The sequence below is a fragment of the Ictidomys tridecemlineatus genome, chromosome 4 (genome assembly GCF_052094955.1).
Source record: "Ictidomys tridecemlineatus isolate mIctTri1 chromosome 4, mIctTri1.hap1, whole genome shotgun sequence".
NCBI lineage: Eukaryota > Metazoa > Chordata > Mammalia > Rodentia > Sciuridae > Ictidomys > Ictidomys tridecemlineatus.
In genome coordinates, this window is record NC_135480.1 from 16,757,890 (window position 1) to 16,775,062 (window position 17,173).

At 33.8% G+C, this 17,173-nt stretch overlaps 2 protein-coding genes and 1 pseudogene across 2 annotated transcripts; all 3 read left to right on the top strand.

Annotated features, from left to right (window-relative positions):
• Positions 1-978, top strand: LOC101960465 (olfactory receptor 10AG1). The gene has a single exon (XM_013366121.2). It carries the CDS (start codon positions 1-3, stop codon positions 976-978), a length of 978 nt encoding a protein of 325 aa, XP_013221575.2.
• A 4,012-nt stretch (positions 979-4,990) lies between these two features.
• On the top strand, positions 4,991-7,188 carry LOC144376637 (olfactory receptor 5I1-like; annotated as a pseudogene).
• A 5,269-nt stretch (positions 7,189-12,457) lies between these two features.
• On the top strand, positions 12,458-13,387 carry LOC101978273 (olfactory receptor 5W2). The gene has a single exon (XM_005342170.2). The coding sequence runs from the start codon at positions 12,461-12,463 to the stop codon at positions 13,385-13,387; it is 927 nt and encodes a 308-aa protein (XP_005342227.1). The 5' UTR covers positions 12,458-12,460.
• Positions 13,388-17,173: the final 3,786 nt, after the last annotated feature.

The window sequence follows — 17,173 nt, forward strand, 5'->3', positions numbered from 1 at the left end:
ATGACTTGTACTTTGGTTAAATCTTTTCCACAGATGAAGCATGAGGAGATAGAAGCAGATGACAATGTCTCCACTGTGGTGCAGTTTGTTCTGCTGGGATTTTCTGAATTCCCAAACCTCCAAGGCCTTCTAACTGTGGCGTTCTCCATCATTTACATGGTTATCCTCATTGGAAACAGTCTCATAGTCATAATAACCAGGCTGGATCCTGCACTGCACAAACCCATGTATTTTTTTCTGTCACATTTTTCTATGCTGGAAATCTGTTATGTTTCAGTCATACTCCCCAGGTATCTGGTCAGTCTTTGGACTTGTGATAGGAGCATCTCCCTACTGAGCTGTGCTGCCCAAATGTGCATCTTTCTTGGACTGGGAACTGCAGAATGTTTCCTCCTGGCTGTGATGGCCTATGACCGCTATCTGGCCATCTGCAACCCTCTGCACTATCCTCTCATCATGAACCCAAGGAAGTGCCATTTTCTGGCCGCTGGCTCCTGGCTCGGGGGAATAACAGTCCAGATAGGGCAAACATGCTGGATATTCTCACTGCATTTCTGTCATTCTAACCAAATCAATCACTTCTTTTGTGACCTACCCAATATTCTTAAGCTAGCCTGTGGTGACACTTCAGTGCATGAGGTGTCTGTCCATGTAGTAGTGATATTGGTTGCTACAGTACCTTTTATATTGATACTTGTCTCTTATATCAAGATCATTGCCACTATTCTGAGGTTGCCCACAGCCCAAGGACGTGCTAAGGCATTCTCTACTTGCTCCTCTCACCTGCTGGTTGTAGTTTTATTTTTTGGATCTGGTTCCATTACCTATTTCAGTCCCAAATCCAACCATTCTGCAGGAACTAACAAACTGCTCTCTCTTTTCTACACCATAGTGACTCCCATGTTCAATCCTGTGATATACAGCCTCAGGAATCAGGATGTGATTGCTGCACTCAAAAGATTATTTCTTAAAACATAGTTTTCTGAGATTACTTGAGGTTGTTTTATCTTATTGTCACAGTTAAACATTTCAACTCTCTGAGTTCTCCTTTTGAGAGGATAATGATGCCTTCAAGCTTGTGATGTATTTTTGTTATGCTAAAATTTTAGCTTGAAATTTACTCTGCACACAAATATAATTGACAGGATCATCTATCTTCAATTATCCTCACCTAGAGAAAATATTTTCTCCTATATAAAGTTTTAATTTGCATCGCTCTTACTGTATAAATATATGAGCAGAATTAAAAATCCGTGCATGTTTTATAGTTAAATGTAATAGAAAATTAAATAGTTCTAAATGTCCATTCCTATGTATGCTGACAATTGTCTTTGGTCACGGAGCGTGTAGAATAGTAGCTACCAATTGCTATTGATAATGAATGCTTTTCATGAAATGATTAAATAAGTGAATTGATAAGTGAATGTGACTTTGGTTTGCTATAGTGTTCTAGGGGAAAACACACACACACACACACACACACACACATATATATATATACATATACATATACATATACATATACATATACATATACATATACATATACATATATATTGGCATCGTAAGCAATGGAATGATTATGTGCAAATGTGGAATAAATACTTCCTGCATCATAGCCTTCCAAAAGCTTATGTGCATTTACATCTCTTCTTAGTAACTCTCTGAGAGAGTTTCTGATATAATACAATTTCCTTTGTCAAATGGTTTTATATTTTCACATATTTCTTCACATTTGATATAATTTCTCCAAAATAATTTTCTTTAGATTTTTTTGTTTCTCTCTTTTCCACTCTCCAAATTCACTCCTATACCTTTGCATATTTTGTAAAGAATGTACTTTCATGAAAATGCAAAGGAAATGTTGGAAGCTATTTTTAGGATTTTGTGAAGTTTACATGGTTTCCTTTCATTACTTTATCTAATCTTTCATACTTTTAATCAATTTTAAATTGTTTATGAAATATTTGAACTGATATTATAGAGAAAAGTTTCTATCAATAGCACCATAAATGTTCATCTACCCAATAACTGATTCTCAAACAATCAGCTCTTTTCATTGATTTTTCTTTAATGTTGCTTCACTTAACTGAAAATTATTCTATTCTATAACTTTTGTGTAGTTGTAAACATGTATAAAAGTAGTGTTACCTCCTGTACTCTACATAGTTATATTTCTCCTTCATTGATTCTTTTGCACTTGTAAATATCTGACATGTTTTTTTTACATATTGTTGTTTACTCTGTTGATGTAAATATGTATACATATATCACTTGCCAATTAATGTTTTATAGTAAAACAAGAATTTGGCACTTGGTTCATGAGAATGACCTTGCGGATATGTCTGTAACGATAAAGATGAAGATTATTATGGTCATTTTTCAAAATTTAGTGAATCAGGATTAATAATGTCATGGATATATAGTTTTCCTAGGAGTTCAGAAAACTGAATTTTATTCTTCATTTTTGTGAGGAAGTGTTGACTCATTAAATTTTATGTAGTATGTTTTCCATAACATTTGTAATGTATTCGGTCTTAACTCCCAGGACTACTATTAGGTGCAAATATCTACCTGTAATGGAAGTAGCAAAGAAAATATTCAAAAAACTTTATTAAAATTGTTGCCTCTATTTTGATAACATTTTGATAAAATTCTTGGAGGAATTATTAGCTATGTTGTTTTTTATATTTGAATTTGTTGAGATAATCATTCAAAATAAAGAGATGTTACACATTATCAGTTACTCAGAATAATAAGCCTACTCATTCACAACTATTAGAGTAAGTACCTATTTTTCACTATTGCTATAAGTTTAACATTGCAATATGCTCTATGCCCCTGGTAAGATACTATTTGAAATCAATATGTAAAACCCATCAATTAACATCAGATTAGGTCTTGAGTCCTGAGAAACTTAAATAGCAATACCACAGGTGTAGTGTTGTCCAGTGCATCAGAGATCAAATGAAGACCCTAAATAAATAGTTCATCCTTTTCATTGGGATATCATGATAGGAAAAGTGTTTCCAGAGATGCTCATATCTTATATCTTATGACCTCAGAAAATACATTTTATGACAAGTGGCCTTTGCACAGATGATGAAGTTTTAAACCTTAAGATAAAGAAAACATTCAGACTCAATCTAATCTCAAGAGTTTTTAAAAGACAAAGAAAAAGCATGAAGAGTTATCAAGAAAAAGAAAGAATCAAAACAAAAAAAATAGAATGCATATACATTATAAGTAACAAGATGTATATATATTAATAATAATTTGTTTATTTGTGAAATAAACTTAGTTTTAGAGACTATCAATGTTATTAAAAGATCTGCTAAGTCCCAAGATCTTCCGGGTGTATTGGTGAGTCAGATAACCAGAAGGGCAAACGGTTTAGTTCCACTGTGAATCCAATGTCCTCAGAACAGAAAGAGCAGATGGATGAGTTCCACTCAAGGGTGAATAGGCCAGAAACCCAGGAGAAGCTCACACCTCATTCAAATCCAACAGATGAAGAAAAGCTTTGGCTGTAGTTTGCAGAGAGAACCTTTGCTATATGCCATCTTCAACTGACTGGAAATGGCTTTCCCACATTAGGGAGAATAATGTGCCTTGATCAACAGAACATTATAATGCTAATATCATCCAAAAACATCCTCAAGGAAAAATATCTCAATAATATTTTACCAAACATCTGGGCACCCAATAGCCAATTTCCAATTTAACATATAAAATTAACCTTTACAGTAAACAATAAGGTATAGCATCATTGTTTGTGAATGTCGATTTGTAACCAGATTCTTTGTGTCCTTTTAATCAGTGGGCTGGGAAGCCTATTCAATGAGCTGCTTATACTGGATATTATATTTTTCAATGCCATGTGATTATTTTCCATGAATTCCAATTCCTTTGTGAATTTCATTATCCTTTTATCATCATTTCTCTATTTTTTAAATCATTTCTTGAAGATATTATTTTGGGTTGTTTAAAGCCCTTAATTGTGGAAACTTGTATTTGTTCTTAGCAAATCTCCTCTTGTTTATTGATCATAAGGAGTTTCCTATTTTTATAGTGAGAAATTTAATTAATTTATTATTTGTAATGTAGTTTTAGAAGTTCCTTTCAGTTCTGGGTACAATTAAGTGTTAGAACACTTACATAGCAGGTATAAGACCCAAGATTTGATCTTCAGTACCACAAAGAAGAAAGGAAAAAAGACAAAGGTTCTAAGATTTGATACATAGAGGAAACATAAGTAAACTGACTTGATATATATGACATTATATAAACTGACATTATATGAAAAATATGAGCTTATAAAAATATTGGAATTCCACCAATAACACTTAGCACCTAAATCTTATTGTTTTAGTATAACTATGAATACAATTTGTATTCAAGCAATTCTATTGATGACCTGCCTACCTTAACTGTTGCGGCTTTGCTATCATATCAGGATCTTTGGCATAAGATGCTTCTCTCTGATTGGTCCCCTTCTCACAAAGCTCCTGTTGATGCCAAATACTATAGAAACCTCTAATTGGTTCACCCCTTAAGGACTACAAAATATATAACATCTTCAGTATAGGGGATTATAAGTAACTTTATTGAGCTTTCATAAGATACCTGACACAATTTAAATACAATACACACATTTTAAAATATTTGATTATTTTCAAACAGTCTCAGCAATCAAGAAAGCCTTTTGCAGAATTCCAAATTTTATTAAAAACACCACCAATAATAACAAAAGTAAAAAGCTATCATAAACAACAAATGTATTACTGTTCCCAATATGCTTTTAGAGAAGAATCACAATGATATAAATCCCATTGTCTATTACCTAGGTGTCAGTTGAAAGAGTATATGCTTACAATTCAATTATTAGCATTCCTATAAAATGCATGTAAGAGCCCCAGTTTTAACTGTAAATCAATTCACCTGGGCAATCAGAAAGTAGTTCTTACCTGGACAAGTTGTTTCTGTAATCATGGGGCTGGCCCGAATGTTACAAAAATTCAACTTTTATGTATCTGAGAGCAAAAACCACCAAATTGTGTCCGCAGTAGGTGGGGAAAATGTATTTATCACTTTTTCTTGTTTTTGCAATGTAATCAATTTTGTGTCACTCTGTGGCATAGCTTCTGTAGGTGTCTAAAATATCTTTTGAGACAATGAGATGGCTGAGTGGTTGAGGTGATGGGCTGCTAAAATACGTTTTGCTTAAATTCTTTTTTTTCCTTTTTTTTTACAGATGAAAGAACAAATGCCTACTTAGTAGTTTGAATTAATTTATTTTCTTACCAGTATTATTCTTGTTATGGTATTGAGGAGATTTTATTGAATCTCAGTATTTTGATTGATCATTTTCTTAAATCCATTTAAATATACAGACCCACAGTTTACTCTCATCCTCTACCTCCACTCACCTGCCTTTTATCTTCCCTTTTACATTTCTCTAAAAGGAATTATTAGATTATTAAAATAAATGATTAATGTAAGTTTAAAGGCTACAAATCTGTTTCCAGTGAACCATTCTCACACCTGATATTTATTGATGTCTATTTTTTTTCTTTGTGTGTTTGGCAATGGATACTCATTATGTTGCCCAGTCTAGTCTAAAACCCAAGGGTTCAACGATCCTTCTGCCTTAGCAATACCACATTGATGCTGCCATCACACTTGGATTCCTCATTAGTTTTAATTCTAATTCATAGACATTTTAAAACACAATTAGCTAGAGTATGTTTAATTATGCCACTACATTCATAGTTTTAAAAGATGCATCATATTACTATATATTGAATGAATTATGAAAAGAATAGAAAACTGTTCTATAATTAGTGTTCTAATTCACACAATTTATTTCTTATTTACATATATATGTATATATATATAATTTGTTTTATCCATACATTAATTTATATTTCCTTCAAATCTCTCAGCCAGTTCTTACATCATATTTAAAAGTGTAAGCCAAATTATACACTAATCCCTGCACACAGGAAACCAAAACATCCAATTGTAAACATTGTTACTAATCAGAAAAATAAAATAAACATGCCACCATGAAATTTTAACTACTAAATTTTGGTATATCTTTTAGAATTTCTGTTTGACAGAAGTTAGGGCATGGTATCTTATTTGATTATTTGTATTTTTGTTTTTATAAAATAATTTCATAAATGTATTAAATTATTTTTCTCTTTCCATCAATATAACACTTCAGCATATTAGAATTATCATAAAAGGAAAGCAATAAAGAGGTCTGATGCAGTCTGGCTGGGCACAGTATAACCAAGCCTCCACACAGCCTAGTAGGTTCAAAACAGAGGTTGAAACTGACAGGTGAAAACTATGCCTTGGTCACTGAATTTATTCTACTGGGTTTTCTAACTTGCCCTGAACTGCAGATTGTTCTATTTCTTGTATTTCTTATACTATTGGTATGGATTGATGCTGTCAATCAGGAGTGATCCATACCTTCAAAGCTGGTATTTTTTCCTAAGTAACTTACCCTTTTTGTTATTCCTTAGTCTTTGTGCCCAAAATGCTGATCAATTTTCTCTCAAAGACCAAATCTATTTCCTACTATGGGTGTGCCCTGCAGTTTTATTTTTCTGCACTTTTGCAAATATTGAATCCTTTATCTTAGCTGCCATGGCATATGACTGCTATGTTGTCATCTGCAACCCTTTACTCTACACATGCATGATGTCAGGGGGCACTGCATCTGCCATCTGGCGGATCATCTTGTGCTACGTTGGAGGCAGCATGAGCTCCCTGGTTCACACATCCTTTGCCTTTATTCTGAAGTACTGTGACAAAAAATTGTCATTAACCACGTTCTTTTTTTTTAACCTCCTGCCCCTGCTTAAGCTCTCCTGCACAGACACATCTGTTAATGAGTGGCTCCTCTCCACATATAGCAGCTCAGTGGAAATTATCTGCTTTTTCATCCTCATCACCTCCTACTTTTTCACCCTTTACTCAGTCTTAAAGATCCGCTCTGTTGGTGGAAAGAAGAAAACCTTCTCTACCTGTGCCTGTCACCTGACCCTGATAAAATTATTTGTGTTCTACACCATTATCATCAAAGTGCTGAATCTACTTGTTCCTAGTTTGAGGAATAATGATGTAAGAGATGCAGCTAAGAAATTTTTAAAATCAAAGATAGTTTCTTTGTGAGGTATGTGTTTAAAGATTAAGCCAAGTTTTCAAGTAAAAATTCTTATTAGGAATTTACAACAACTCTACCAGGAAAGACAAAATGTCTGATTAACCTGTTACTCTCCTTCTATAAATGTGCTATCAAGTACTGTTTTATTTACTGACTTCGGTAGATATGTGCACAGCAAAAAAATGGAAAAGAGATCACACATATGTTCCTTATCTAAAAATGTTGAAAGTTACAAATAAAATAATTTAAAATGAGAACTTTAACATATGTTAAGATAACCTTTAGAGGAGCATCTTTTCTGCTCTTCCTCATGTTGACTGTGGTCACCCTATGGGTCTCAGCTAATAGTCGATCTAGGCTACTGCCTCATAACTGACATCCTGGTGGTAATGACTTGAGACTTTATCAAACACCTTTTAGTTGTTGGTGGTGCTGGGATTGGATCCAGGGTCTCACAGATTCTAGGCAAATGTTCTACCACTGAGCTTCTCCTCCATTTGGATGTAGCTTGCTTTAAATTCAGTAAAATGCATTTTATAATACCAAGTTATAAGTGAATATTAAAAAGTTTTTAAATTGCTTTTATGGAACAAACTGTTAAATTATTATTAGCTTGGGCTTTATGTTAAAATGAGTTATATCATGTTGCCTACATGAATAGAGTAAATTCTTCATAAAAAGTGTGAATGGTGTTTAGGTGTGATGTATAGGACATCTCCTTCACAAGGGTAGATTACTAAGTGAGAGAACCAGCTTTCCTTGACTTGCATGCCTTTTGGTATCTGGCTACACAATAGCATTTTTAGCAAGTTATTTAATAATTCTCTCCTTCATTTAAAATACATGCAAAATGGTGATCTTTAATTTTTACATGGTTCACTGAATTAACAGTTAATTGCTGTGAATAATATCTGGGTAACTTTAAGCACTTAATAATTGTTTCAACATATCACCCTCTAATTTAAATGCATGCATACCACAGGAATTCCACCTTTATGTATATATATAAAGCACAAAATGACAAGGCAATTAATAAATAGAAGTAAGACCAGTTGAAGGGGAATAGGGGCAGCCAGAAGGACATGGAAAGAAGCCCTGGGGATTGAAATGGAACAAATTATATTTCTTGCATGTATGTTTATATCAAAGTGAACCCCATAATTATGTATTACTATAATGCACTGATAAAAGCATTAAAATATTTCTCTCTGAATATATTCTATCCACACCACTTCAGTTATCTTTTGCTGTGTAACCACTATCCTGGAATATATTTAGGATAACCATGAGAGGGGCAACTTTTCTGCTCTTCCTCATGTTAACTGTGGTCACCCGGTGGTGTTCAGCTGACCATCTAGGCTACTACCTCATAACTGACACCATGGTGATTGTGTATAGAAAAAAACACCCTCATCTCATTCTCTTTTCCTCCCCCTGTAGTCTCAGAGCAGGTCCTGTGGTGTACACTGATGTCAGCAGTTAATGGCTGAGAGATCTAATTTGTTAAAGGATATAACTGGCGTGACATAGAGTTATCTGTTCCATCTTTGCTGGTTGAGTCAATTAAATGACAGTGAAATGTCAAAGGATGAATAAAAAGCCACATGTCTCTAAAAGAAATGTGTCCAAAGTGTATAGCCATCTTAAATATGACAACACGGTCATTGTCCCATGTAGAATTCTGAAAGTTCTCATTTTAAATTGTTTGATTTTTAACTTTCAACATTTTTAGTCAAGGAACTTATGTGAGATCTTTTTTCCATTTCTTTATGGAACACATATCTACTGAAGCTGGTGAATAAAACAGTACTTGAATAGCACATATATAGAAGGAGAGTAACAGGTCAGTCAGACATTGTGAATGCAGGGCGACTTCTGGAACATTTTGAAGTAGCCCAATTTAATTAGATACCACAGTGATAGACCAAGATTCAAGGTATGTAGAGAAGATTATTACTTTTTTTCTGGGAGGGTTTTTGCAAAATATCAAGGTCAAACTATCAGTAAATCTTAATTTTGTGAAGAACGAATATGGATATCAGCAAACTAAATTTTTTATAGAAAAATGCAGAACTCTGCTATATTTCAACAAATCATTATTGATGCATAATTCTTAAAGGAATTATTTTTACATGTATGTATACTACTAGTATAAAAAAACCCTGCAAAGGCAACGTGCTTCTACTCTTTTACACTATAGTCCATTATCAACAGGTTAAAATAGTTAATAGTAAATACTTGGTAAACAAATACTTTTACAAATTATTTTATTAGCTACTGTAGGGAACATGAAAAAATGAAACACGAATATTATTCCTAAAATTTTATTCTTAATTGAATAAATAAAGTTTAATTTAAAACGAAAATACTGTTTTAATCAACTTTTTCACTGCTGAGACTTACAGCCCTGACAAGAACAATTTTAGAGGAGGAAAAGTGTATTTAAGGGCTCATGGTTTCAGAAATCTCAGTCCATAGAAGGGTGGGTCCATTCTTTGGAGCTCATGTGAGGCAGAACTTTATGGAGAAGGAGTATGGCAGAGAGAAGTTGCTCACATGATGATCAGAGCACAGAGAAAGAGAATCCACTGTCTAGATATAAAATGTGTACCTTAAACAGAGCCCCCAAAGCCCACTTCCTCTAGCCATATTCTACTGCCTTCAGTTACCACTCAGTTGATCCCACCAGGGGATTGATTCACTGATTACCCAATCATTTCTCCTATAAACCTTCTTGTAATGTCTCACATAAGAGCTTTCGGGAGACACCTTACATCCAAACCATAACAAGTAATAAAAGTAGAGAATGTGAATTATTCATACAATCTGAGAAATGTGGATAGATGGCGTGTGGATGGGAAATGGGATTATGGCAATACTGGGTGAAAGTGACCCTTAAAGATTCCATGAAAATGAATGTTTACACCATTACTCAGAATATCTTGAAATTGATGAAAGGGCAAATAAAATGTACTATACACATAAAAGAAAAAATTTTTAGCTATGAAAGGGAAGGAAATTCTGTTACTTGCTATGCAAAGGATAGATTTCAAAAACTGGTAAAACAAGTGAAAAAGCAACACAAAAGGCCACATATTGCGTAGTTCTCCTTATAGTTGACATGCAGATTAGGAGAACACATGGGTTTAAAAAGTAGATAGAGGCTGCCAGGGACTGAGGGGAGGGGCTAGTGGAGTGACCAATAATGGGCCTGAATTTCCTGCAGAAGGGATGAAAAATGTCCTGCAAATGGAAGGTAAAGAGTGCATAGCCTTCCAAACATAGTCAAATCCACAAATGTGCTTACTTTAAAGTGTAAAATGTATAGTATATGAATTATATCTCAATAAAATGCAATTAGATGGTGAAGGATAGAGCTGAAAAAATGAAAGAAAAGATGAACAACAGAAAGAAAGTGGAAATGACTAAATAAGGGCCTATTAGTTTTATTCATTCAACTTCATCAGGACAAGGAAGATGCAGATTATATTTTATAATGTAAAATAGGCACCTATTCTATGTATTCTATAGGACAAATTTGCAGTTTTCATTCTGACATATATCACTCAGTGACTATTTTCAAGATTTCAGTTCAACATGTACTTACAATGTTCATGTATTCACAGGGGAAAACATAGGACCAGAAATGTAATCACATGGTTGCATTATTTCAAAACCTTAGGGAAGTAGCTTCAGAGAGTTGGAGTCCCAAATGCTGCCTGTTATAATACAATGGTACTTCTCAGTGCTCAGTTACCAAAGAACAGCTAACCTCAGGTAAGCTCCTAAGTTTCCAAATTTAAAACTATTTTAAAACTATAAGGTTAAAAAATTACTGTTTTGGAACAAAAGGGGGAGAGTTTTGTAAATGAATCAAGCTATGATTTCTTATTTTGTAATTTCATAAATTTTGAAGTCTAATGATAAAAAATGTAGTCTTCTAAGAACTGGAAAACTCTGAGTGAATGTGAACTTCATAGCATTCACAAAGTAATATTTATTTTATTTATATCTAGGATCATAAGCAAGCCTTTACTTATTTTATCATTGTATCAGTATATACAGGAACATAAGGTTTTTTAAACTTTGATCATTTAATCAATTCATCATAGAGGCACTTCAGTAATAAGAAAGCATATACATAAAAATATACATATATCCATTATCTACTGTCCACATGTACTAGCACAATTAAGAATCATGCACACATGTACAAAGATTACATATTCATAAATACAAATACACTTAAAGAAAAGAATCCTATATATGTAGAACTATTAATTGTCCCTCATTGGATTTTCATTTTTAAATAAATATGTCCTTCTAAAAACCTGATAGAATGCAAGTTTATGTGTTAAATATGAAAGTTCCATAATTTCTGTTTGAGCATTATTTTTTCAATAATTAGAAGGTCTTCCCTTTGTCCGCAGATTATATTTACAAATTGGTACTGAATCTTATGTCAATCTAATACATTTCTTGGGAAGAAGAAAAAAATAATTTTATATTGTGTCTTAAATACAAAAGAGCACATAGACCAAGCATAGTACTCATTGTTTCTAAAACTCACACAGTGGTCTTTAAAACCAATCACTGCTTTTGATTAGCAAAAATTGTAACTTTTTTTATATCTACAAAAATGTTTATAAACAGCAAATATTTAATACTTGTATCACTGCCTAAACTGTCTAAGAAATTTGACTGTGTTTATTAAATATTATTTTAAACATTTATGGAAATTTTAGTATATCAAATTTTTTTTATAAAAAGGGAAGGTAAGATCCAGAGATATTAAAGATATAGAAAGTCATGTGCTCATTAATCACAAAATTTCTCTCCTTCTATATAGTCATGTCTTACTTCAAGAGCATAAAATGTCTTTTTGTAGAGTAGAACACATGACTTGATATTTTTCTTAGAATAAAAAATTATAGGGCTGGGGTTGTGGCTTAGTGGTAGAGTGCTTGCCTAATGCATGTGAGGCACTTGGTTCTATCTTCAGCATCACATTAAAAAATAAATAAATAAAATGAAGGCACATGTACATCTACAACAAAAAAAATTACAAACACAAATAAAATAAAGATCCATGAACAATCAAAAATGTTTTAAAAAGGTCACAATGTCTTTTCATAGAGTAGAACACATGACTTGATTTTATTTAAGATAAAAAATTACAGATATAAAATGTGTTATGTCTTATTTAAATTCTGGTACAAAAAAAGAGGAATCAAATATGTATTTATTATGTTTCAAACATTTAGACAGGAGAGGAGAAGAATGGACAAGAAAAATTGTTCATCCTTGAATGAATTCATTTTCTTGGGAATTACTAGTAATGCTGACCTCAAAGTGGTCCTTTTCATCATGTTTCTCGTGGTTTACCTCATTAATCTTCTGGCAAACCTTGGGATGATCTTCTTAATCAGAGTGGACCCCCAGCTTCACACTCCAATGTACTTTTTCCTCAGCCACCTCTCTTTCTGTGACCTCTGCTATTCCACAGCAGTTGGACCCAAGATGCTGGTTGACATATTTGCCAAGAACAAATCAATTTCTTTCCTGGGCTGTGCTCTGCAGTTCTTGACCTTCTGTAGCTTTGCAGATTCTGAGTGTGTGCTGCTGGCAGTGATGGCCTTTGATAGGTACAAGGCCATCAGCAACCCCCTGCACTATGCAGTAGACATGTCCACTAAGGTGTCTTCACTGCTCATGGCTGGGGTTTACCTCACAAGCCTGGCAGATGCTTTGATACACACGACTTTAACATTCCGCTTATGTTTCTGTGGGTCTAATGAGATTAATCATTTCTTCTGTGATTTACCTCCACTTTTCCTCCTTTCTTGTTCTGACATACAAATCAATGAGCTGGTATTATTTGCTATTTTTGGATTCATAGAACTGAGTACCATTTCTGGAGTCCTTGTCTCTTATGGTTACATCATCTCATCAGTCTTAAAGATCCGCTCTGCTGAGGGGAGGCTCAAAGCTTTCTCCACCTGCACCTCCCACCTAACTGCAGTTGCAGTTTTCCAGGGCACTATACTCTTCATGTATTTCCGGCCAAGTTCTTCCTACTCTTTAGATCAAGATAAAATGAGCTCTCTGTTCTACACGCTTGTCATTCCCATGTTGAACCCCCTGATTTATAGCCTACGCAACAAGGATGTGAAAGAGGCCTTGCAAAAACTTAAAAGCAAAATGTGATTTTAAATAATTTCAATATCTATACATATGCATATTTATTTAAAATGGTTGTTTTTGAAATTGTATTTCATGATATGCAATAAACAAAATTGCATTATATAATTCAATTTAGTTAAATGTGTATTTGTATTAAGGTATGATTGTAAATAAAGGTTTTAGATCTCCATTTGTGATGTTTCTTTATTTCTCTTGAATTAATGTTTCTGATCCTTTCATGTTTCAACATTTCATATGCCAAATGTTTCATTAAATTCAATTTTTTTTCAAAATTTAGAAAATGATTTTGCTAATTCACTTTTTGTACATTAAAACATTTTACATGCTGCTGCATATTCAGTAGTTTATTTACAAGTGACTCTTATATTCTATGGAAGTAGCAGACATTAATTAACTGAGCACAAAAGAAATTCCCAATGACCTCAACACAGTATATAAAAATACAGTGAGATATAGTCACATGGAAATATGTAAGGCATTTTTCAGAGTGCAGGAAAAATATCTTCCTTCCATGGGTTTATGGGCTCTTAGATCTAAAAAAGAATTGCAATAAGAATTGGAAGGGATTCTAGTTAAGGTTTTGACAATAGAGAAGTTTTGAGGTATGTGGGTTGATACCACTGAATCCAAACACACTGGCATGTAAAAAACAAGAAGAAGAGTTTTGATAAGTAACATTATATATGTGCATTGGCATTCACAATAATCAGATCCTCATCACCTCCTGGAAGTTTTTCTTTGCTTTCTTCCCAATCTCCACCCCAACCTCCTTTAACATAGAACCTCTTAGGCCATATTGCCCTTTTTTCTAAAGCAATATCTCCAGTACAAGAATGTAAGCGTATTTTGGTCAAGTACTGAACTTCCAACCTGTTATCCAAATCACTAGTCTCACACTGGGGCACAGAGTGGGAAAACAAAGAAAAAAATAAAATACAAGAGAACAGCATTTTGAGTGTTTACCAGATATTAAGAAAGCAAAATTAACCAAGGTTATGATGTGTGAAACATACACACAGGCTATTATTTTTATGAAAGTATATAAAATAGTTATGAATACTGAAGTAATAACTCTATAGAGACATGGATATTCATCTCCTCAGAAGCTCACATCTGTGTGTCTTTGATAGTTGACATTTCAATTCTCTGCTCCAGTTGTCTGAGGCTTCATGTACCAAGTCATCTCTTTGAAGAAATATAGACGTGGCCACTATTTTAAGGATTAGAGAACTCATAGGATATTTATAGTTATCCATTACAACTACTAAAACTAAAATCAATGTATATCTCAGGTTTTAGAGCTGCAAGGTGTGTCATCCCTGTCTTAAATATTCAAAATGTTGGTAAAGCCCTTAAGTGCCTCTGTTTCCTAGTCATACGAGTACAGTCACAGTCAGGAGATGATATCATGAGAGAGTACTTACAAAGGATTTTTGCTTTATTAAAAAAAAAACTTTATGTGTTTCCACCTATAAATTAATTTCTGAATTAACTCCTGATGTTTTGAAATTGTGCATTCTCTATGTGGTTATATTTCTTTGTGCTTTCGCCCATGTGTTGTGACCCTAAATCCCCAAATGATATTACTATCACCCTCCAGCAGTGATAAATTCATGAGTGCAGGGAACTCCACAATGTATTAGTGACCTCATCAAATAGACCTGGAGATCACCCTGAACCCTTCTGCCATGGAAGACAGTGAAAACAGAGCTATGTCTGAATCAAAAAAAGGCTCTCCCCAAACACTGAATCTCACTTTGCCTAAATGTTAGACTTCCATCCTCTACAACTCTAAAAAATAATTTTTGTTGTTTACAAGCCAACAATTCTATGGAATTTTGTTGTAACAGTTCAAATTGAACAATAAAATGGTGAAAGCATTGTGTGAAATATGTTGAGGTTTAGGCAAAGGGATAAATGCGGCTTCTCAATAACCTAAGGGTAAAATTTTTCCATCCAACTAACTCATATCCCTCTCAGATGTTCACTTTTGTTAGTAATTCAAGCTTTATATTGGCCCTTATGTTAGATAAAGTGGGTGTGAAAAAACAACAAGGAAAATTAAAGCCTTATGAAAGGATGACAAAAAACTCATAAACAGGTTTGTTAGTGAGTTTCATCTCTCTGAAATCTGTGAGGTTGAAAACGTATTATTTGAAATTATTATTAGTGAATTCATAACTGAAACAGAAGTTTGGGCAGATGGTCCCCATTGACTCTTCTGCTTTGGGATTCTAAAGAGCTGTGAAATGCAGCACCAAAGACGTGGATCTGTTACAGACTGTCTAGCCCAATCCTTATTTTTCCCTTCTCCTCTTGATATCTCTAAAGCACCTCCTTCTTTCATGCCATCAAATGATTGGTGGCAAATATTGTTGAAATAAACACAGTAATGGTTATTATGTTCACAGGGTTAATAGTAGAGTTGTTTCTTAATACTATAACACTTAAATATAATAATGCAAAAGACATGGCATAGTGGTATGTACCTAAAACATCGTCTACTTTACTCTCTTTTTACATAACAGAGACTTAATCTAGATTATTTGCAATGTCCTTTCTAGGTGCCACATTCTGTCTCTATGAATTATGATTCTATTATGTGTAAATCCATTTCACTATTTAAATATGTTTTTTAAAATAACACTTACTTCATTGAAGGATCAAGAACTGCATGGCACAGCTGAAGAATGGAGTTGACCAGGTCTTGGCAATTGAGCCTACTAGTATCCTAGCTCCAATGGTTCTTCAGTTGCAGTTACTAGGAGAGAAGATGGTACTTTTGAAAGTTAGAGTATTTTTTAATGTGTATGTGAATTTGTGAATCCAGACCAATTAAAATGACCATTACAAGGTTTGTAGTAAAATGAAGGAGATCAACAACAAGAAATATGCTAAGTGGTTTTTTGATCGCTGGATGTTCAAATATTGCCTAGAAAGTGAATTCACTCAAGGAAAAGGAATTTCCCCTTCATTCTTAATTATTCTCCTGAAATGCTAGAGATGTGTTCCAGAAATTTCTAGACAAAAATTTTACCTCTTCTTGACATTTTCAAACTGAGAATATGTAAGTCAGAAAGGATTTATTCCAATATATTATATTCTCTATTCTCAGAAAATGGCTGTGTAACTTAGTGTTTTCGTTATAGTAATAACATACCTGAGGTACTTAATGTTAAGGGGAAAAAAATAACTTTGACTCATGGTTAAGAGGTTTTATTCCATTTGTTTTGGGCCTGTAGAGAAGCAATCATATGTGGTAGGGATGAGAATCAAAGGAATTTGCTCACCTCTTGAAGCTGGTAAGCCTAAAAGACAAGAAAGAAGAAGGGCTAGGGTCCCAATGTCCCCATCAATTGTACTTCCACATTACTGTAAAACATCCAAATAGGCCTCATCTCTTAAAGGATCCTGCAATTCCCAACAGCACCATGGGCTGAAGACCAAGTCTTTGCACATGGGCCTTGGAGGATGCTTACCCCAGCCACCACAAGCACCAATAACGTTATATATCCACTAACGTGACAGGTCTATAAAATTCTAAACTTGAGCAAGAAACCCGTTAATAGGACAGTGTTTCAAAGTGTTCGACCTTCTGACACTGACACTACCTACTTGGCATCATCACTACTCCTCTATCAGGTAAAAAAAAAAAATGATGACATGAAATGCGATTTTCTGTACAATCATACACAAATATTTCTGAACCCTATTTCTGTACAAAAGATAAGTTAACAACATATGTCTCTACACCAATAAGTGCATGCGAATATTTATAATAATACTAAT